The sequence below is a fragment of the Macaca mulatta genome, chromosome 2 (assembly GCF_049350105.2).
Source record: "Macaca mulatta isolate MMU2019108-1 chromosome 2, T2T-MMU8v2.0, whole genome shotgun sequence".
Taxonomy (NCBI): domain Eukaryota; kingdom Metazoa; phylum Chordata; class Mammalia; order Primates; family Cercopithecidae; genus Macaca; species Macaca mulatta.
Window position 1 is genome coordinate 120,865,298 of NC_133407.1, and position 24,116 is coordinate 120,889,413.

General features: G+C 38.4%; 1 protein-coding gene across 1 annotated transcript in view; it reads right to left on the minus strand.

Annotated features, from left to right (window-relative positions):
- The window catches only part of DNAH12 (dynein axonemal heavy chain 12), a 251,232-nt gene that overhangs the window by 13,091 nt on the left and 214,025 nt on the right, over positions 1-24,116 (minus strand). The window contains exons 63-71 of the mRNA XM_015130629.3: positions 20,344-20,502; positions 20,030-20,174; positions 15,213-15,363; positions 14,758-15,011; positions 14,070-14,210; positions 6,228-6,365; positions 2,362-2,595; positions 1,315-1,503; positions 799-902 (exon numbers count right to left, since the gene is read on the minus strand). Of these exons, the coding sequence (XP_014986115.1) occupies positions 799-902; positions 1,315-1,503; positions 2,362-2,595; positions 6,228-6,365; positions 14,070-14,210; positions 14,758-15,011; positions 15,213-15,363; positions 20,030-20,174; positions 20,344-20,502 (1,515 nt within the window). The remainder of the gene's footprint in view (positions 1-798; positions 903-1,314; positions 1,504-2,361; positions 2,596-6,227; positions 6,366-14,069; positions 14,211-14,757; positions 15,012-15,212; positions 15,364-20,029; positions 20,175-20,343; positions 20,503-24,116) is intronic.

The window sequence follows — 24,116 nt, forward strand, 5'->3', positions numbered from 1 at the left end:
TCATGCCTGTAATCCCAGCACTTGGGGAGACTGAGGTGGGCGGATCACAAGATCAGGAGATCGAGACCTTCCTGGCTAACACAGAGAAACCCCGTCTTTACTAAAAATACGAAAAATTAGCCAGGCATAGTGGCAGGCGCCTGTAGTCCCAGTTATTTGGGAGGCTGAGGCAGGAGAATGGAGTGAACCCAGGAGATGGAGCTGGCAGTGAGCCCAGATAGTGCCACTGCACTTCAGCCTGGACGACAGAGTGAGACTCCATCTAAAAAATAAATAAATAAATAAATAAATAAATAAATAAATAAATAAAGATACCCTCTCTTCTGAGACAGAAGATATGGAACTTTTCTTTTTCTTTTCTTTTCTTTTTCTTTTTTTTTTTTTTTTTTTTTTTGAGACAAGGTTTCACTGTGTTTCCCAGGTTGGAGTGCAGTGGCACGATCTCTGCTCACTGCAGCCTCCATCTCCCAGGCTCAAGCAATTCTCCCAACTCGGCCTCCCAAGTAGCTGAGACTACAGGCACCTGCCACCATGCCTGGATAATTTTTAAATTTTTGTTGACAAGGTTTTGCCATGTTTCCAAAGCTGGAATTCCAGGGCTCAAGCGATCCTCCTGCCTCAGCCTCATAAAGTGTTGGGATTACAGTATGAGTCACTGAGCCTGGCCAGAACTTTTTGAATGAGTGAAAATTCCAATGAAATGACAGGATTTAATAGTCTTTTCGGTTCAATACCATTGTGTGCTTTTATTGACTTTGGATGGTTGCCTTCTGAATCACTGGGGACATAGATCCTTACTTGTTAAATCTTTCCATTTCTTGTACTAACACAGTATTCATGCTTTCTTCATATCTCACAGGATACTTCTGTAGTGCCATTTCAATGTCGAAATCACTAGGGAGCTAAAATAATAGATTTTGAAGATCACAAATTATTCTCAGAATGGATAATTAGCTTCATTCAGCTATTATATAATAATAGCTAACACCAGATTATATATGTACATTAGCTCATAACATACATTAATGTAGGTAAGTCATATGTACATTAGCGCATCCACAACCACAGTTACTAAGAACTTATTATATGCCAGGCATTTTATAAGCCACTTTAAATTCATGATCTCTTTAATGTTCTCAAAAAGCTTTAAAAAATTGGTAGTAGTATCACCATTTAACAGATTTGGAGACTAATGCTTAGAGAGGCAAAGTTCTTCCTCAAGATCACAATGCTAGTACATGGAGTTTTCAGATTGTCATTTCAGTATCATTTTTTATTTATATTTTAAGTAACATATTTTAAGCTAAGCATTACCTTGTTGAGGATATCTTTGGCAATTTCTAACAGAATCTGGTCAGTGCTTCCCGCGGCTCCTGTCTGTTTGGAGCCTCCCTGGGTGAGGAGCAAAGACTCGAAGAGGGTTTTTGTTTGTTGAAGATCCTTGGAGATATCAACATTTTCATGTAATCCAAATATCTCAGGGTGTTGAGTAAATGGAAGTTTCTACCAGAAAGCAAATTAAGCATGCATCATATTTTCCGTGGATACTGAAAGGGATGATCAGGATACGCTAGTCCAAAATATGCTACTTTGGCATGGGGGTTATGTGAGCTGAAGGCAATTAAGAATCAACAGATCCAGAAAGAGGTCTCCGCCCTCCCCTCATCTGTCTAAAAGTAGGGCATCAATTTCCCATTTTGACTTGTGGCAGACATTGCCTCTTTCTTGTACCAGGATGAAGAGAATGACCCTTCTCACTGGAGACAGAACTGGCACTGAGACGAGTCTGTATAAACAGACCTCACTCAAAATGGTCCTTATCTTCCACTAGTTTCCCCCATATATTTCCTAATCACTTTCCCACGATGTATTGCCCCTAGAACTCTAAACCCCCTTTCCTTTACCTAGTCATGTCTCTACAATTTACCCGCCTCTGTTGAAATGGTAAATGCCCAAGTACAACTGCACTGTTTGGTTTTCACTCCTTTTCTGCAAAGCTCCTGTGCACATAAAAATGTTAACATTAGTACAAACTGTACTGCCTCTTCTCCTGTGATTTGTTTTTTGTCAGTTTGATTGGCAGGCCCTGGCACTGAACATAAGAGGGCAAAGTTTTTCCTTTTCTACAATACATGAATTCATAAGGCAGACATGTGCAGACGAAAAAAGGGTTAAAAACCAACATCGAATAACAGAATACTCAAAATTTTTCTAATTTTCAGTAATTACTAGAAAAAGGTTATTAAAAGTTGATAAAACCATAATACTTGTCTAAACCTATACATTAGAGAAGAACATTTCACCATTTGCTGTTAGAAAAATCACACATTAATCTAACCTTATTTTCGGTGACATCATTACCTTAATGAATTCAATGTAGTCCTCATAAGTGCCTTTAGGAGGTGCAAAATAGTTTCCACTGGGAGAAAACTTATAATGAGGGTTTTCAACTATGGACAGATTATAAAAGTCAGCCAGCATGGTTAATAGGAGACGTCTGTCCCAATCGTCTGTCACTCTTCCTCCATAATTACACTCCCCAGTCAGGTAAGATATAGCTTCAAATGGAACTGTATCATATTCATTGATAAATAACTGAAGCAAAGGAAAAACGAAACAAGAAAAACCTTGAAGTATTTTGCTTCATTTCTATTTTAAGTATGTATCTATCTATCTAGAAAGGGGGTTGAAAGAATTATCATGAGTTGTCTTTGGGTAGCTAAGATTGTTAGTTTTTTTGTTGGACAGAGTCTTGCTCTGTCGCCCAGGCTGGAGTGCAGTGGCATGATCTCAGCTCACTGCAACCTCTGCTTCCTGGGTCCAAGCAATTCTCCTGCCTCAGCCTCCCAAGTAGCTGGAATTACAGGAGTGTGCCACCACGCCCGGCTAATTTTTTGTGTTTTTAGTAGAGACAGGGCTTCACCATGTTGGCCAGTCTGGTCTTGAACTCCTGACCTCAAGTGATCCACCTGCCTCAGCCTCCCAAAGGGCTGGGATTACAGGCATGAGCCCCTGCACCTGGCTGATAGCATTTTACCTTAAATTGCTTGTCTGTGTTTCTAATTTTTTCTGAAATAAAGACATACTGCTTCTGTAATGAGAAAAACATTTAACAAAAAAAGATGACATGGAAATTACCAAGTATTTTTCATATGAATTTGGATAAACCTTGTTTTATGGTACTCGCTATCAACTGGGGTTAATTTTGTCGCCCAGGTTACATTTGGCAATGTCTGGAGATAACTTAGATGGTCACAACTGTGGTGGGGGCTGGGGTGTTACTGGCATCTATTGGGTAGAGGCCTGGGCTGCTGCTAGACAATACACAGGAGAGCTGCCCACAGCAAAGAACTATCTGGCCCAAAATGCCAGTCATGCCAAGGCTGAGAACCAGGTGCCTGGTTTAGGACACTTTTCACAATGTGATTAAAAACAAAGCAATTTCAAACTTTAGTACAAGAGCATAAATCACACACTATGACACAGTTCCACTGGTAAACAATGCATAGAATTTCTAGTTTCCTTATTGTTGTCATAATAGTAATAAAAACTATCATTTGCATAGTTTTTATATTGTCTTATTCACTTCTCAATAACTCTGTGGAGTAGGAAACAGTCTGGTGAATGTGAAGTAATATGAAGGCCTGAATTTATTTCTTCCAGTTCCAGATCCCATACTTTTTCTAATATACAGGAATTTTTTATAGTATGTGTATTGAGACGGTATAAGTTGTGGGTTGAGAGCTTTTCCTGCCCCTGAAGTTTACTTAATAGTGCAGGAATTATAGCAGAAATTATGCACAGTTGAGAAAAAAATATTTCTAAATTCTCTAGAACCAAGTTGAAAGAAGGCTTAATCCTTTAAGATGCCCACGTTTTGAAGAGTAAGAGAAGTGTCAAGAGACATGAAAGGGGACTAAGAAAGAGGGAAGGTCGTTGTTTTGGGAAATGAATTATTTGCAAAAAGAGGAAAGTTTCTCCCTGTCTCTTCTTTGGGGGAAGGGAAGGGTGTGTTCAACTGGGTCCTTTCCCTCCCAAAACTGAAGGAAGAGACTTCACGAGAATTTAATGTTAAATTTGTGGCATATGCAAGAAGTGGAGACCAACAGCTCATTCTCCGGCTGTGTATCCACTTAGCCATCAGTTTTCTGATTTGCCTTTTGAAGAGAGGCAGCCTGCTCATACCAGGTGAAGATGGCTTAAGGATTAATCCTCAATCATCTTTCCAATTTCTGAAGAAAGGAAACATAGACCCAGCCAATGCTGGCAGTTTCCAATGTTGGGGCTAGAAAGGTTGATGATATCAGAGGCTGTAGGCTGGGGCTTGGCCAGAAGGTGATTGATTATATGCAGTATGATGGTTTTGGCAAAATGTTCTTCAAGCTTAGGCTGTACCAACTAATTGGTCTAAAAAACCAATGTTTAAAATCAATGTCATTTCATCATGCAGTTACAATTCCATAAGCACCAATCTCAACAACTGTTACAAGGATTTTCAAACGGACATTTTTATTCCAGTTAAGGTTTCTGCCCTGAAATTTTTTTAAAGACTTGATAAAATATCAACTATTTCTATACAAATTATGTGTTAACAATTTTTATTTTAAAGGTTGGTATAAATGTGATTAAATGCTTATAGCCTTACAAAAACCTACCTGACTGAAATCTAATAGCACCAATTAATTAGACTTTATCAATGCTTCTCTTTTCCCTTCATTAGGTCCTATTTCAAAAAGGCCTCTCAGAACAGCAAAAGAGCAGGAAAATATTAATATTCTGTGTTTGTGTGAAAGGCCAGCTACTCACTTTCCCAAGCTCTCTTACAGCTGAAGCCTATGCCTGTGACCTGGGCTTGGCTACTCAGATGCATCCACCTTAAACTAAGTAGGGGATTAAGGTACAGAGAAGCAAGAACAGCTATTGTGGCTCATGCCTGTAACCCAGCACTTTGGGAGGCCGAGGTGAGAGGATCGCTTGAGACCAGGAGTTTGAGATAAGCCTGGGCAATGCAGCAAGACCCTGTCTCTACAAAATACATCAAAAAAAAAAAAAAAAACCCCCAAAAAAAACACCTACAAGGGGCTGGGCATAGTGGCTCATGCCTGTAATCTCAGCACTTTGGGAGGCTGAGGTGGGTGGATTGCCTGAGCTCAGGAGTTTGAGACAAGCCTGGGCAACATGGCATAACCCCATTTCTACTAAAAAATACAAAAAATTAGCCGAGCATGGTGGCACACACCTGTAGTCCCAGCTACTTGGGAGGCTGAAGCATAAGAATCACTTGAACTGGGAGGCGCAGGTTGCAGTAAGCAGAGATCATGCCACTGCACTCCAGCCTGGATGACAGAGTGAAACTCTGTCTCCAAACAAACTTATCTGGGAATGGTGGCCTGTGCCTGTAGTCCCAGTTACTCCAGAGGCTGAGGCAAGAGGATTGCTTGAGCCCAGGAGTTCAAGGCTGTAGTGAGCTATGATTACATCACTGCACTCTAGCCCGGGCAACAGAGCGAGACTCCATCTCAAAAACAAACAAACAAACAAAAAAATCAGTAACACCAAAGAATCTCTTTGAATGTGGTCATGACAGCAGAGGCCTGCAGTAGACTAGAGTCTATGTGGCAGCCATGCAAGCTCTGGGGTCTAATATTCAACAAGGGTAGAGATGCTGCCTTACCAGACACAGAGTGATTTTGGATTTGACTCTGGATGCCTCTTCTCTGAGCTTGGCTCTCCAGCTGTCTTGGTGATACTGTGAGCTACCCAATATCCTTTCAATAAATTATTTTTCTGCTGAAAGTATACAAGCTGTTTCTGTTGATAGAGCTAAGCTGTAGAACTGACCAAGTGGAGGAAAGTAGAGGATAGTGAGGACATATGTTAAGGCAACACTGACGATGGCACTGCACAAATACAAAGAACCAGGGTCCTCGATGACAACACTGTGATGTTGCTGAATCAACCAAACCCAGAGCATGTCCTTCTTCTGCACCTCTTTATTATGTGAGTAATGAGTTTCATTGTGGTTTAAGCCAGTTTGAATCAGATTTCCCATTACTTGCAGCAGGAAGAATCCAGATAGATATAGTGTTTCATAAGCCATAGTTATTACCATCTACCCACCTGTTAGTGATGCTGGGAGAAGTGAATCAGTTATTCCAAGCAAAAGACTTGCCTAGGGCCTGATAAACAGTGATCCTTCATGAATGTTAATTTCTTGTTAGTTTTACCTGCAGTTGTCGGATACTGATGCGCAAGTCAGATTCATTAAATCCATATGGAATATTCCAACCAAGAGGACCAAATTTCTTTCTCTCTTGCACAAGGGCATGAAAAAAACAAACTCCAAACAGTAACTTCTCCCAGGCCTTTAATATAAAAAGTACACAAGAAAAAAATTCTCGTCAGATTCCATCAGTAAAATGAGAGGAATAAATGATCTTTCTCATTACAAGATTATGTGATCACGTATCTCTACAAACTTCTATTTTAAAAAAATCCTATCTAAAATAATACTTACTATAAATAGTATTCATCTTATGATTTAATTCAAATCTCCAAAGCTGGACAAACCATAGTAATATTAAGCCTTGTTAAAATGCAAAAATGGTATCATTTTACCAAAGCATTGACTAATAATACTTCGGTATTACTCGTAGATATTTACAACTTCAATACTTAAATGTTATTCTGTAAACTTGCTGGCATATGCTTGAGACTAAGTTCAGGGGAGTGATTAACCATTATAACATGAATACATCCTAGTATGTCATTCATGACTTTGTAACTTTCCATTTGAAAATCATTTTTGAAACCATTGTTTATTTCATCTGCTTTTGTGGCATCCTCACGTATGTGATATGCACGTCGCGTGGGCTTCTCACAAAATCTGTGTCAGTGTTCCAGAGGATGGTCGCCCAACTCTTTAAGGTCTCCCCAAGTAAATTTCAAGTATGATACACAGCATGTATTTTAATTTAGAACATTTCAAACATAGCTCCAAATCCAGTGAAAATCCATCCAGCTATTTTCATACAATGCAGTGGTAGACATTATTCTTTAATATTAGAAGGCAAGTACACTACGCTTTACTGTGTAGATATGTTTTTGAAATGTTGTAAGTACTTCAAAGCATATTTTAAATATACTAGATGAATGCTGTGGTGAAACATTTCATAGGGGAAGAAACTTTAGCAATAAGAACAAATATCTAATTTACATATATTTTCTACATATTTTTAAATAGTGGGTTTTCTTAAGGCTGGAACCATCCTTAAAGTTTTGGAAAATTGAATGATCACATTTGTTTCTGTCTTTGGACTTTATTTAGACTGGGTTCCTCCAAAAGTACACTTTGAGAGAAAGACGAGGGTGAAGGTGGGTGTATGTGAGAAGTGATCCCAGGAAGCAGGAGAGGAGTAGGGAAAGAAAGGCAGAGAAAGAGAAAAAGTCAGTATCAGGAAGAATTATGGAAGCTGTTGCCGTGATGAGGACTCAGTTCTGCTGGGACAAGTGGTCCCTGAAGAGTTGAAGGTTATCCCTGGAGTTGATAATTTCTCCACATTTTTGGTCTATGCTTGTGTGTCTACAGGCCAAGAAGGCTCCTGTTGCATCAGAGAAATCTTGAGGAAAGAAAACAGAAAGATGCATACTTGAGATAAGGTGCTGTAGCCTATGAAGAGTCTGAACTCACAAAGAACTATCTTCTACAGTTGTGGCTGAAATTAGATACAGACTGAAGAGCTGTGACAAAGGACATCAGTGTAGTTTGTCACAGTCCTGTTATCTAGATATTTTAAAAACCAGATATTCTTTAAAAAGCTTTTAAACATTAAAACATAATTTCTTTAAAAATAATGCCTTTCTTTTTTTTTTATGCTTGTTTTTGATTAAGCCAAGGGGGCAGTAGGATGCTGCCTTCTCTGCCTAAAGATGATACCACTGACCTGCCATCAGTGAGGGTATACATTTTAGTTTGTTTTCTATGATGTGATGCTGTTTTGTGTTGACTTATTCAAACTCCTTAGCAAGGCATGTAAAGACTTCCAGTCTTGACCCAATATTCCTTCCCATTCTTACTTCCTACCAGTTTAGCCAAAATGAGGTCCTTATTGCTCTTTCAACAACCTTGTTATAATAGTTGTACATATTAAACTTACTTCTTGTTCCTACTTCAAATATCACTTCTTCCATGAAACTTTTTTTCGATTCAGCCAAGCAGAGTTAATCACACACAAATGGAAAGAGTGAGATGTCCTGGGTACCAAATCCCACCTCCAACAATGGGCTGAGCTGTATGACTGATATCGTTTGGTTCTGTGTCCCCACCTAAATCTCATCTCAATTTGTAATCTCCATTTATCAAGGGAGGGACCTGTAATCCCTGCCTGTTGAGGGAGGGAGGTGACTTGATCATGGGGGCAGCTTCCCCCATACTGTTCTTGTGATAGTGAGTTCTCATGAGATCTGATGGTTTTATAAGCATTTGGAAGTTCTTCCTTTGCTGTTCTCTCTCCTGCCGCCTTGTGAAGAAGGTGCTTGCTTCCCCTTCACCTTCCACCATGATTGTAAGTTTCCCTAGGCTTCTCCAGCCATGTGGAATTGTGAGTCAATTAAACCTCTTCCCTTTATAAATTACCCAGTCTCGGTATTTCTTTATAGCAGTGTAAGAACAGACTAATTCAATGACCTCAATAATTTATTTAATTCATTTGAGCTTCAGTTTCCTTATTTAACAAATAGGTGTGTGAAAATGATACCTATATTAGAGGACTGTTGCAAGGCTTATATAGTTAAACTAACTGAAATCTGCTGATGGTCAATAAATGTTTGCCCCTTTCCTCCCTTCCTTTCTTTGTCCTCCTTTAGTTCATAACACTATCATGGCTGTTGAGCGCAGCGGTTGCTAACTTAGTTGAACATGCAAATTTGTTTGTTTACATCATATATGTTTTAGTAATTTTCATTTTATTGTGGTAAAGCATTTAACATGAAATCTACCGTCTTAAATTTTTAAGTGTACAATATAGTATTGTTAACTATAAGGACAATGTTGTACAGCGAATCTCCAGAATTTATTCACCTTGCATAATTGAAACACTATTCTCATTAATAAGCAACTCCCTATTTCCCCCTCCCACAGCCCTGGGAAACCACCTTCTGATTCTATGAGTTTGACTATTTTTGATACCTTATATAAGTGGAATCATACAGCATTTCTCTTTCTGTGACTGGCTTAGTTCACTTAGGATAATGTCTTCAAGTTTTATCCATGTTGTCATATATGGCAGTGTTTTCTTCTTTTCTAAGGCTGAATAATATTTTACAAATGGGCATTTAGGATGTTTCCACATATTGGCTATTGTGAATAGTGCTGCAATGAACATTGGCCTGCTAATATCTCTTAGAGATCCTGATTTCAATTTTTTTTTGGATACTCAGAAGTGAGACTGCTGGATATGTTCTGTTTTTAATTTTTTGAGAGTCTCCATACTGTTTTCGTTAATGACTGCACCACTTTGCATTACCACCAACAGTGTAAGAAGGCTCCAATGTTGTCCTTGCTAATACATGTTGTTTTTTGTTTTTTGATAATAGCTATCCCAGAAGGTGTGAGATGATATCTCAGTGTGGTTTTGATTTGTATTTCCCTGCTGACTAGTGACATTGAGCATTTTCTCATATATCTGTTGGCCATTTGTATGTCTTCTTTGGAGAAATGTCTATTCAAATCTTTAGCCCATTTTTAATCTGGTTATTCTTTGTTTTTTGTTGTTGTTATTGAGGTGTTCCATATATTTTTTGGAAATTAATCCCTTATCTAACATATGGTTTGCAAATAATTTCTCCCATTCCTTAGGTTGGCTTTTCACTTTGTTGATCATTTCCTTTGCTCTGTAGAAGCTTTTTAGTTTGATTTGATCCTACTTTGTTTTTGTTGCCTGTGCTTTTGGTGTGATATCTATGAAATTATTGCTAAGATCAATGTTATGAAGCTTTCCTTCTAAGTGTTCTTCCAGAAGTTTCACAGTTTCAAATCTTACATTTAAGTCTTTAATCCATTTTGAGTTGATTTTTATGTATAGTGTAAGATATGAGTTAAATTTCATTCTTTTGCATGTGGATATGCAGTTTTCTCAATACCAGTTGTTGAAGAGACTATACTTCTCCCATTGTATATTCTTGGCACCTGTATCAAAGATCAGTTGACCTTATATGTGTAGATTGATTTCTGGGCTCTCTATTCTTTTCCAGTGGTCTGTATGTCTGACTTTATGCTAGTACAGGTTGAGCATCCTAAACCCAAAAACCAAAAATCCAAAATGCTCCAAAATCCAAAAGTTTTTGAGTACCAACATGATGCTCAAAGGAAATGCTCATTAGAGCATTTCAGGTTTTGTATTTTTGTATTTGGAATGTTAACTGGTAAGTGCAATGCAAATATTCCAAAATTTTAAAAAAAATCCCAAGCATTCAGATAAGGAATACTTAACCTGTACCATATTGTTTTAATCACTGTAGCTTTGTATTATATTTTGAAATCAGGAAGTATGATGCCTCTAGCTTTGTTTTTTCTCAACATTGATTTGTCTATTTAAGATCTTTTGTGGTTCTATATGAATTTTAGAGTTTTTTTCTATTTCTGTAAAAAAAACCAAGTCATTGGGATTTTGATAGGGATTGCTAAATTAAATCTGTAGATCACTTTGGTTACTTTGCGCATTTTAATAATATTAAGTCTTCCAATCCATGAACATGGGATATTTTTCCATGTTTGTGTCTTACTTTAACTTACTGCATCAATGTTTTATAGTTTTCAGTGTATACATCTTTTACCTCCTCAGTTGAATTTATTCCTAAGTATTTTATTGTTTTTGGTACTATTATAAATGGGATTGTTTTCCTGATTTCCATTTCATATAGTTTGTTGTTGGTGTACAGAAATGCAACTAATTTTTATATGTTGATTTTGTACCCTACAACTTTACTGAATTCATTGATTAGCTCTAACAGGTTTTTCTTGTGTGGAGCTTTGTGGTTTTCTATATGTATAAGATCACATCATCTGCAAACAAGGACAATTTTACTTTTTCTGCTTTGATTTGGATACCTCCTGTTTCTTTTTCTTGCCTAATTGTTCTGTCTAGGACTTCCAGTCTAGACAGAAGTAGGAAGAGTGGGCTTCCATGCCTTGTTTCTGATCTTACAGGAAAAACTTTCAGTTTTTCCATGGTTGAGTATAAGTTGTGGTATTTTCATATTGTCTTTTATTATGTTGAGGTAATCTTCTTCTATTCCTCATTTGTTAAGAGTTGTTTTTGTTTTGTTTTGTTTTGTTTCTTCCTGAGATGGAGTCATGCTCTGTTGCTCAGGCTGGAGTGCAGTGGCACGATCTCAGCTCACTGCACCCTCCACCTCATGGGCTCAAGCAATTCTCCTGCCTCCTCCCGAGTAACTGGGATTATAGCCACACACCACCACACCCGGCTAATTTTTTTTTTTTTAGTAGAGACAGGGTTTCACTATGTTGGCTTGGCTGGTCTCAAACTCCTGATCTCAAGTGATCCTCCTACCTCAGTCTCCCAAAGTGCTGGGATTACAGGGATGAGCCACCATGCCCAGCTGAGAGTTTATATTATAAACAAGCATTGAATTTTGTTGGATGCTTTTTCTGCATCTAGTGAGATGATCATGTGATTTTTATCCTTCTTCTGTTAATGTGTATTACATTAATTGATTTTTATAAGTTGAATCATTTTAGCATCCCAGGGGATAAATCCCGCTTGGCCATGGTGTATATATGATATGCTATATTTATGCTTGTTCTTGAGCCTTACTTCAAAGTTAGTGAATCAGAATTCCAGAAGTGTGGCACTGACATCTGTAGCTTTAACAAGTCCCCCAGGTTTGTGGGAATTACAGTTGAGCTTGCCTTCCATAGGTTTCCTTTGACTAAAATGTCAGCTCCATAAAGATAGGAATTTTTACATGTTTTTATATATTTATATGTTCATTGCCATATTACCAGTTCCTATAAGAATGCCTTGCACCTAGTAGGTACTCAATAAATATTTGCTGAATAAATAAGTGAAGATACAGAAATGTATCCCTACCCTTAAGGAGAATAAAGTGAGTACAGGTGACAGACCTATAGACCGACAACGAACGTCTTATCATTGCTAGGTAATTCAAATGCCAAGATATCAACAACCTGTGATTTAAAAGATCATATTTACTTTTAATGGCCAAATGATGATAGTTCAAATTGTTGCTGGCCTAATTGTCAGAAATTAGCCTTATCAAAAGGCATTCCAGCTATTTCTGGAAGCCTCAGTGGAATTTCACATATGTCTACAAACCAGTCACCTGCAGAAACTGGAAGGCAATGGTTTTCAAAGTGTGATTCCAGGACCAGTCACATCAACATCACCAGGGAATTTGTTAGAACTATAAATTCTTAAGCCCCACCCCAGATCCACTGAATTAGAGACTCTGGGGATGGGACCCAGCAAGATGTGTTTGAACAAGCCCTCTAGGAGAATTGGATGCATATTGAGAACCTACATCACAGGGCATTTACATTCTTTTACTTCTCTTACCCCAGCTTTCATTTGTTTGTACTACCAGAGAAGTTGCTTGGTGAAGCCTTATCTATTACCACTGTTCATCACAAAAATAATGATACATGGCAAGGATACTGACTTCAGATATCCCAACAAATCCCAATACTTAGTTGCTTGCTCAATGTTGTAATACACGAGGAATGAGAATGCTTCTTCTCTAACTTAGCACCATTTTTATTTGAATAATCTGAGTCCCAGACTAACTCTGCTTGAGCTTAGAATCTTTCAAAGTTTCTCTTCTCTCTTGCCCTCTCTCTTTTAATTGCAGGAGCTCAAACTCTGGATGGGGATCAGACACCATACTATCTTCTCCATTCTACTAAGCTCCTTTCTCAATAAAACCACAAAATATCCTCTCTTGTTCTAAGATTTGCAAACAAAAGTATGGTGCAGAACTAGGGTACACAGAAAGTATCATTAAGCAGAGGGAAAATACCTGACTTTCAAAGAATTTACTATTTTACCTTCAGTATCATTTTTTCTAGCTTAAACATGCAAATATGATAAACAGTACATGTTGGGGTGAGGGCAGGGGATGATTTTCCCTCAGTAACGTTTCCTTTCATGTGCCCAGTTAGTAACGTAACACGCTGGACTTTTCTCCATTCTTGTACTTACTTGCTGCAGGAGAAGGGAGTGACCTACCTGACTGGTAAATTTGGGGAAAATTAACCAGATATGCTCGGCCCAGCTTCTGTCTTTTCTTTCTTAGAAGTGAGCTTCTTACAGGGACCTGGGTTTTCCTTTACTCTTCTGGGTGGATAAATTTGCTTAATTTTAGGGTTCTGTAATATGAAACCCATTTGTTCACAGATATAAGCTATATCTTCCAATCTAGCCTATATCAATAATTAAGCTTATGCTTTGGTTACCATACATTTATACTTTTCCCTGTTTCTCAGTTGGTAAGAATTTAGGCAGGGAAATGAATACTTTGTACTGGGATCCTTAAACTCCCCAGTACTGTAAACAAACTGTTTTAGGTGGATATATGGAAAAGCACTATTAACATGCTTAACATTATTACTAGAATTTAAGTTCCATCAAGGCAGATTTCTTTGTGTGTCTATTTTGTTCTCATTGCTTTATATCTACACTACCTAGGAGAGGGCCCAGCACACACACTTGTTTAAAAAGAATAAACAATGGGAAAATAGATTTCTACTCTCGGGTCCTAATCAAAAACATTATTGGGCTTTGGCTTACAAACTAAGATTCATTCATTCAACAAGTATTTATTTCAATGTCTACTATGTGGGAAGTGGAACACAAACTATATTGAATAAAATGGTGAACAAGATAAGTACAATTTTTGTCTTGTTAGGAAATGCTTAAAGTTTTAAAAACATTAAATAAAAATTTTATAAAAGCATTATTAAATAAAATTTTACACTTCCATATTTGATCACTATAAAACACATTTTAAAAGTTCCAAAAGATGAATATTACCAGTTCCTTCCCACGGCATCCCTTGAAAAACTCAGGATCAGAAACTGGATCAGTGAGATACGATTGAAGGAGATTCAGCCGAAGACCCGTGGGAGGTTCATTAGTCATTTTTACTCCATTCTGTAGAATTGTTACTGGGAACTAAGACAAAATAAATGGAGAGCATCATACAAGATAGCAAGTGGAGGCTCTAAAAGTGCATATACAAGTGGCTTAAAAAACAGGCATAATGGAGGACTCCAGAAATATTTAAAAACCTCTTAAGGTTAAGCATCTAAGGCTTGATTAAGATATGCAGACAGCTGGCCAGGCATGGTGGTGCACGCCTGAAATTCCAGCACTTTGGGAGGCTGAGGCGGGCGGATCACCTATGGTCAGGAGTTCTAGACCAGGCTGGCCGACATGGTAAAACCCCGTTTCTACTTAAAAATACAAAAATTAGCCAAGCATGGTGGCATGCGTTACTAGTGGCATGAGCTACTACATGGTGGCATAATCCCAGCTACAAGGGAGGCTAAGGCAGGAGAATCGCTTGAACCTGGGAGGCAAAGGTTGCGGTGAGCCGAGATTGCGCCACTGCACTCCAGCCTGGGAGACAGAGTGAGACTCCGTCTCAAAACAAACAAAACAAACAAGATATACAGATAGCTAAGTAAACGTACTGAACTGTACAAGGAAATAAACATACTTTTGGAGATGGATAGCTTGTCAGCCAAAGCCTAAAGGATGAGTTACAGGTTTCAGAGGTAAAATCTTCACATATTTTTTCCAACATGGGCATCCAGGAGACTGCAAGGTGGCAATTCTGTAGGCACACCCAAGTTCCTTCTTCTATTGCTGCTTTAATCATTTTTGCTGCAATTGGTCCTTGTCCCTGTCCCAGTGAAATAGCTTGAAACTTATTTCCAGACATAGATTTATCATTTGCAAATTTCAGCAGGCCTATGAGAGGCACAAAAAAATAGTCACACTACTTACTCTAAAATTATAAAAAAGTGCCTTATGTATAGCTGTTTTATCATGAAAAATTCTAGTTACATTTCTCTGTAAATATTGGATTTACTAACTGATTTATAATCATATAAGAAATGAGTATTGAACAAGATTTATAATTTCTTAAAAGTTTACAGTGTATGCACTTACTGGCCATAGGATCTGCTCCTGGAGATAGAACAAAAATTAAGGGAATGGTGCAATTTGAATCCAAGTAACTCTTTGTCAAATCAAATGGTGGAGGCTCTACAAACTTTTTCCCTAGTTTGTCAGTTACATAGTTTGTTATAGCTGGGGTTATCTGTTGAAGAGAAAAGATATGATCTTTAGAGCAACTTTTATTTCACATAACAGATTTGATTATTACTGAAAAATAACAAAGAATACAATTTGAGTCTAACGGTCAAAAAAAGCATGTAGCATCACAGACAAAGCACTAATTTCTCTAATAAATAAAAACTATATACATTTATAGGAGAAGACTAATTATCCAAAAGAAAAATGGGCAAAGGAGATGAACTGCTTAGAGAAAATGAAGTATAAATTGATCCTAAACATATGAGGGATGCTCAATGTCACTCATTATAGCAGAGATTGCATATTGTCCCACTTATTTGTCTCTGTTTGGTATTAGAACCCCAAGTTTTCCTGGCGTTTCTTGCAGGTAATGTGGCCATGTGACTAAGTTTTGGCCAGAGAGATAGAAGTAGAAATTATGTATGGATCTTCCAGATTATATTTTAAGGAAGCTATTTGCCTTCAACATTTTCTTCTCTTTTCAACAGTGTTCACAAGCCGGCTTCCATTTTGCTGATGAGGACCACACTGTAAGCATGAAAGAACCTGAGTTTCTGGGTGATCTCAGGAGCCAAGCTTCCCTGTCAGCCCTTAATCATTTGCCTCTGAGCTGTTAGGAGACAGAGAAATTAACTTCTATTTGATTTAAGCCACTGTACTTTAGGTCCCTTTGTTACAGCAGCTTCATTTATACTCTAATACTTATAATAATAAGAAGAAAAATACAAATTATACTTAGATACCATTTTTAACCTATTGAATTGTTATATAAATGAGTCAAAGATGGCCTGTGAGACCATGATATCCTGATATTTGGTCAAATAGCAGTCTACATGTTGCTGTGAAGGTATTTTTGGATGAGATTAATATTCAAATTAGTAGATTTGGAGTAAAGCAGATTGCCCTCCATAATGTGGTGGGCCGCATACAATCAGTTGAAAGCCTTAAGAAAGAAAAAAGCCTGATTTCTCCTGAGAAAGAGGACCTTTTGCCAGCAAACTGCCTTTGGACTCGAGTTACAACATCAACTCCTCCTTGAGTTTCCAGCCTGCCAGCTTACTGTGCAAATTCACCAGCTTCCACAATCACACCAGCCAATTCCTTTCAGAAAATCCAATCAATCGATCAATCAATTCCCCTCCCCTTTTGTTTTATTTCTGGAGAACAGAGGGAAAGAAGTAGAAGACCTGAATAATATAGGCGTTAATTACATTTAGTTTAACTCAATTCAATTCAACTTAATTCACAGACATTTGTTGAGCTTCTACCATCTGCCAGACATTGCTCTAAATCCTGGTGATATAGAGCAAAATAATATATGAGTCTTGACCTCAAGAAGCTCATAGTCTAGTGGGAGGTCCTAAAACATAAGCAGACAATTATTGTACATTCTAATGGGTTAAGTGCTATGGTATATAAGCACAGGCTTCCAGACATGGCAGACGAAGCAAAAACCCTACACGTGGTATTGAAACAATATCTCTACTGCCCATCAGGGAGCCATTCTGTAAAGTGAAAATAGGCAGGTGTTCCCAGATACAAAGCTATTAAGTCTTCACCATGAACAAGGGAGGCTACTGGTGATAATGAATAAAGCATTGTTTAGGGGCTCCAGGGACTTAAAGGGACTCTCTAGTGAGAGCAGAACAAACATACACAGACACATATGCACACACAACTAACTATCTGGGAAGAATGAGGTGAGTATTAACAATGTACAAAGGTCTTTGGGAGTCAGGGTAAGGGGTAAAACATGTAGGCCTCTGTTTAAATCTACTCAGAGACAGAGCATTAGATAATGTTCCTTGTGAGACTTTACTAAAACTGTAAATTTTTTTTTTTTTTTAAAGAAGGAAGAAACGAAGGGACTATTGCAATCACTTTCAACACCTTCATATTTTTCATGGTGTAGGTGAAGTGACTTACTGGTAAAGATTCTTTCCTCAAACAAACCTTCGTTAGACAGGCTTCTCTGAGCCCTTTTTTCTATGAGGACTGTCTTCAAGAGCCCAGTTGTAGCAAGAATCCTGCTAGCCAGTTTAGTGAGAGTCCCCCACCCTCTCCATCTGATCATCCTCCGTATCTGGTCAAATTCCTCATACCCTGCCATCACCCAGGTGGTGTCTCATCACCCTGGCCTGCTTTCAGCACTAATTCTGTTAGGTCAGTGTAGCAAGAATTCCCCCTATCCTTGATGTCTCTTCTTAGTAATTTCCCCCCACCCTGCTCCTTGACTATAAATCCCCAACTGTCTCTGCTGTATTTGGAACTAAGCCTGAGCTCTCTTTCCTACTGTGATAATCTTGAACAAAGTCTTCCTCACTGCTTTAACATTTGTCATGAATAATTTTTTTTAACATTACTCAAAGTTTAAACTAGATGTATGAACATGGTTTTTTGTTTTCTATTACAAAATTATCCTTTTGTAATACTATGATCACCTTTCTTAAATTTGTGAAAACTGGTATCAACCTACTTATCTTACCTTTAGAAAGATTTCTGTGCATGTTTGAACTAATAAAATTGTGACATGTACAAAATTTTCTGCCATCTTCTACTTTCAGCTATGATGTGGTTATAGGGATTGGATTTACCCTACCACCACAAACAACTTAAAAAACAGGCACAATTAATGAAACAACCATTTTTGCATAGGGGGCAATAGGTGGTGTACGACTGTGATCACTGAGAAAAAGAAAACAAAGTGAACGCTATCCTCTCAGATTTCTTCTTGGAGGTATGCTAGACTGTGGAACAGGGAGAGTGACTAAGGCAGAGCAATGCAGTGATGCTGAGTTGGGAAAACAAGAAAAAGACTACAAAGGGGCCAAGGCTGCTGAAATTGCAGAGTTCTAATTAGGATAGAACTGCCCAGGAAGAGTTCAGAAATCTACTCACAGTACCTCTGAATCCTTGCTGAACACTATGGTGTGTATGCATGAGACCAAGCAAAGAGCGTCTGAGGAGCTGTAACCAGGAGATCTGGGGAGCTACCACTCTTTATGAAGGTTGTGACTCATTCAGGTTCCCAAAAGCCATAGAGAGTCCTTAGTGATCGCCTGGAGCATTCAGTAAAGGCCCCAGACAGGTGGCACTTTAGTAGAGCTAAATTAATGCATTGAATAAAGGCTATTCTAGACCAGTCCTAACAAATCTTAAACAATATTTGAAAGGAACAATTCAAACTTCAGTAATTTAACTATATAACCACAGAGGTTGACAAACTTTCTATAGAAGGCCAGATAGGAAATATTTTAGGTTTTGTGGGACATATACAGGTTCTGTTGCATGATTTTTAAAATTATTTTTTATGAGACAGAGTCTCTCTCTGTCACCCAGGCTGGAGTGCAATGGTTTGATCTCGTATCACTGCAACCTCTACCTCCCAGGTTCAAGAGATTCTCTTGCCTCAGCCTCCCCAGCTCAAACTGCTGACCTCGTGATCTATCTGGCTCAGCCTCCCAAAGTGCTGGGATTACAGGCATGAGCCACCGTGCCTGGACGCATGTTCTTTTTAAGGCAACTTTTTTTTTTTTTTTTTTTTTTTTTTGAGACGGAGTCTTGCTCTGTCGCCCAGGCTACAGTGCAGTGGTGTGATCTCTGCTCACTGCAACCCCCGCCTTCCCAGTTCAAGTGATTCTCCTTCCTCAGCCTCCTGAGTAGCTGAGACTACATGCATGCACCACTATGCCTGGCTAATTTTTGTATTTTTGGTAGTGACAGGGTTTCACCATCTTGGCCAGACTGGTCTTGAACTCCTGACCTCAAGTGATCTGTCCTCCTCGGCCTCCCAAAGTGCTGGGATTACAGGCATGAGCCACTGTGCCCAGCCAAAACTACTCTTTAAAAATATAAAAAACATTCTCAGTTCATGGGCCAGGCCAAAGAGGTCATGGGGCTGGATTTGTCCCACAGGTGTTTGTTGACCCCTGATCTAGCAGGACAGAACTCAACAATCTTTATAGGAAAATGAAATTAACTCATCAACAATGTGATATTCACAATGCCCAATATCCAATCAAACATTATTAGACATGCCAAGAAGCAGGAAAACATGTATAACTAAAAGTAAAATCAGTCAATAGAAATAGATCCAGAAATTATGGAATTATTAGTCAGTAATTTAAAAACAGTTCTTATAACTGTGTCCAACTATTTAGAAGAAAATATTAGCAGATTAAAAAGAGAAATAGGATACAGAAAAAGAACCAAACAAATTTTTTAGAGATGAAATATACAATTACTAAAATTTAAAAATTAATCGAATGGGATTTGTAGCAGATTAGACAATACAAAAGAAGAAATCAACAAATGTAAAGACAGCAACAGAAACTACCCAAACTGACACAAGGAGATACCAAGGCTTGAAAAATAATTAACAAAGTATCAGTTACATTATATTACATTACATGGCATCATATTAAGCAATCTAATGTATATGCAGTTGAAATCCTGGGTGGGGTGAAATAATATTTGAAGAAATAATAACCAAAAACATTCCCAAACTGAGGAAAACAGTAATCCCACAGATCCAAATCCAAGGAGCTCAACAAACTGTAAGCTGGATAATCAATCTGAGAGTTAAAGAATCAAATAACAGTAATTTTAAGCCTAGTACTTCATAAATGGCAAATTATCTGGGTTCCAAATAGAACACATTGGTCTTTTACCTTATCGGGTCTTAAACACCGAAGAATTATTATTTTCTGTAGTTCCTTTAGGTTCTTATCCATTGGTGCTGGAAATTTAGCATTATGTGGCTCTTTACTGTCATAGATTTTCCGCCATTCATCTATATGTTCACAAAAATGTTGCCTAATAGGAAAAAGCTTAAGAATTATTCTTTTTATTGGGAAAAACTTAAAAGAGATTGTTGAACAAGGAGTAGAAACCAGACAGCTATAGGACCATTTAAAAATCACTAGATTGAAGAACAAGTTTACCTATTGCCATTCAGTGATAAATCATCAAATGTAACAGTTACCTGAGCCCTCTGAAGGCAGGAAATTCACTTGCACGACAAATTTCCTCCCAGCTTTTGTCCTGTAGCCAAGTTGGATCAGGATTTTTCTCAGCACTTTTAAGACTTACCCCTCCAGTTAAAAGAAACATCAGTTCCTGGTATTCAATCTCTTTCCTTGCCCTGTATTCCCAAAATAAGGACTGTTACACAATTGTTGGTTTTAAAATTGAATATCAATTTCTGCTTTTATAATCTGGATAGAATAACTTAGACTGTACTTACCCACCTGCTGTAAACAACTAGAAAACTGGACAAAATTAATGAAACAACTGTTTTTTGAAATTGTACAATAGCCAGTGCAGGACTGTGGCCTCTGAGAGAAGAGAGATGAATAAGGTGACCCCTGTTCCTCAGCGGTGTGCCTAGAGGCACTTTCTAGACTACAGAACAGGGAGGTGTGATCAGAATCAGAGCTTTGCAGTATTGCTGAGTTGAGGAAACCAGCATTAAGTTCTCCTCAACAGTATCGCTGAGTTGAGGACATCAGCATTAGGGAAAGCTTAGGTGCTGGAGTTTGTGAGCAGAGGAGGAAGAGGAATGGAAAAGGTGAATGAACATCTTAAACATCTACAGAGGTGCTCTCTTGGTTCTACTGATAAATACAGCCAGGCATTGCTCATAGAATTCTTAGTCACACATTGTAAGAAGTGCGTTGTTAGGTGATTTCATCATTGTGTGAACACCATAACGTGTACTTACACAAATCTAGATGGTGTATATGGTATAGCCTGTTGTTCCTAGGCTATAAATCTGTACAGCATGTTACTGTACTGAATGCAGTACACAGCTGTAACATAATGGCATGTATTCATGTATCTAAACATAGAAAAGAACAGTAAAAATATGGCATTATTATAATCTTATGGAACCACCATTGCATATGCACTTTGTTGCTGACTGAAATATTGTAATGTGGCACATGACTGTACTAAGGCATGCATCAGTAAGGTAAAATTCTAGGAAGCCAGCAAAAGAACATCTAACGGGCTATAAACTAAATAGCTCCCAGAGATCACACAAGACTAGGAAATATAAGTTCTTGCCAACCAGAGTTGAGTCCTTGTTCAACACCAGAGGAATTCAGGTCTCCTTAGTAGTGAAGCTAACATAGCCTTAGAGTAAAGGTTACTCTAAAACTACTATAAGAAAGTTTAAATACAAGTTGTCTTTTTTTTTTTTTTTTTTTTTTTTTATTTTTTTAAGAGATGGGGTCTTGCTCTGTCATCCAGCCTGGAAGTACAGTGGTACAATCATAGTTCACTGCAGCCTCAAACTTCTGAGCTTAAGCAATCCTCCTGGCTTAGCCTTCTGAGTAGCTGAGATTAGAGGTGTGGGCCACTGCACCTAGCATAAGTCTTGAAAAGATCAAACTAACCCAGTAGTAATTTAACTACCTGAAAAGTGAAGTCTAAAGCTCTTTAAAGGAATACAAAATTTCCAGCATTTACCAATATAAAATTCACAACATCCATAACCAGGAAAAAAATTGGTCTTAGATGTAGTTGTAGAAGTGAAAGAGACAATTCAACTAGCCAATGAGAATGTTAAAATAGTTATTATAAACATGCCAAAGGAGTTAAAGCAAAGCATGAACATAATAGAAGAAATAGGCAATATTAAATAGACCAAACACAACTCCTAAAAATAAAAATACATAATCTGTTACAGGAATAGAAAAAAAAACCTAAAGATACAAATATAAAAATTGAGATATTGGCCGGGCGCGGTGGCTCAAGCCTGTAATCCCAGCACTTTGGGAGGCCGAGACGGGCAGATCACGAGGTCGGGAGATCGAGACCATCCTGGTTAACACAGTGAAACCCCGTCTCTACTAAAAAATACAAAAAAAAAAAAACTAGCCGGGCGAGGTGGCGGGCGCCTGTAGTCCCAGCTACTCGGGAGGCTGAGGCAGGAGAAAGGCGTGAACCCGGGAGGCGGAGCTTGCAGTGAGCTGAGATCCGGCCACTGCACTCCAGCCTGGGTGACAGAGCGAGACTCCGTCTCAAAAAAAAAAAAAAAAAAAAATTGAGATATTTACTTATTTATTTTCCAGATGTATAGATATTGAAAAGATTCATTACAAGTAGACCTACACTACAAAATATCTTAGGGGAAGTTTCAGATAGTTGGAACTCTGGATCAACACCAAAGAATAAAGAACAACAGAAATGGTAACTTTGTGGGTAAACATAAAATATTTTTTAAAAAATCATTAATATTTAAGTGTCTGTAAAAGATAATGTCAGGAATTTGGAAGTCATCACTCACATCCTCACAATAAGAAAAAAGCTGAACAAACTGAAAATCAGCAACTTTTCTTAGATGCATCAGAGAACTGAGGTCATACAGCTAACTCACTACCTCCTAACTGGGAAGAGACGGATAAATACAGAGAATCCTAAATTACTTGAGCAGAAGCTCAGGTTATTATCAATAATAACCTTGAATGTAAACAAATTAAATCCCCCAATTAAAATATATAAACTGGCTAACTGAATAAAGAATACCCAACTATATGCTGCCTACATGAAACTCACCTCACCTGAAAAGACAGAGACTGACAGTAACAGGATGAAAAGAGATATTCCACACCAACGAAAACCAAAAGGAAGCAGGAGTATCTATATTTACATCAGAAAAAACAGACTTTAAGTTAAAAAGTACAAAGAGACAAATAATAATATTATATAATAATAAGGGGATCAATTCAGCAAGAGAATATAACAACTGTAAAAATACATGCACCTGGCCAGGCGCGGTAGCTCACGCCTGTAATCCCAGCACTTTAGGAGGCCGTGGGCAGCAGGACTGCTTGAGCCCAGGAGCTCCAGACCAGCCTGGGTCACATAGGGAGACCCTCTATTTTAATAATAATATTTTAAAATCTATTTTATTATTATTTTTATTTTTATTTTATTTTTTTTTGAGACAGAGTCTAGCTCTGTTGCCCAGGCTGGAGTGCAGTGGCCGGATCTCAGCTCACTACAAGCTCCGCCTCTCGGGTTGACGCCATTCTCCTGCCTCAGCCTCCCGAGTAGCTGGGACTACAGGCGCCCGCCACCTCGCCCGGCTAGTTTTTTGTATTTTTTAGTAGAGACGGGGTTTCACCGTGTTAGCCAGGATGGTCTCGATCTCCTGACCTCGTGATCTGCCCGTCTCGGCCTCCCAAAGTGCTGGGATTACAGGCTTGAGCCACCGCGCCCGGCCAATAACATTTTTTTAAAAGAGAAAACTTTTCAGCCAGGCACGGTGGCTTACAACTGTAATCCCAGCACTTTGGTGTGGGCAGCAAGCCACCCAGGTACTGAGGCAAGAGACTGAGGGCACGAGCTGTTCCAGTATAATAAAATATATAAAATAACAAGTTATACTAGATATAGATCATAGATATGATTATATACAAGTATCACTAATCATTAGTTTGTAGTAATTACTCTTTATTCCAATATTATAATAATTCTTGCTCTACAATCATAACCTAGGAAAAACCAGGCCATACAGAGATAGGAGCTGAAGGGATATGGTGAAAAGGGACCAGAAGACAAGAGTGTGAGCCTTCTGTTATGCCCAGACAGGGCCACCAGAGGGCTCCTTGGTCTAGCGGTAATGCCAGCGTCTGGGAAGACGCCCGTTACCAAGCAGACCGTGGTCTAGCAGTAGCATCAGTGCCAAGGAAAAGCACCCGCTACTTAGCAGACTGGGAAAGGGAGTCTCCCTTTCCCCGGGGGAGTTTA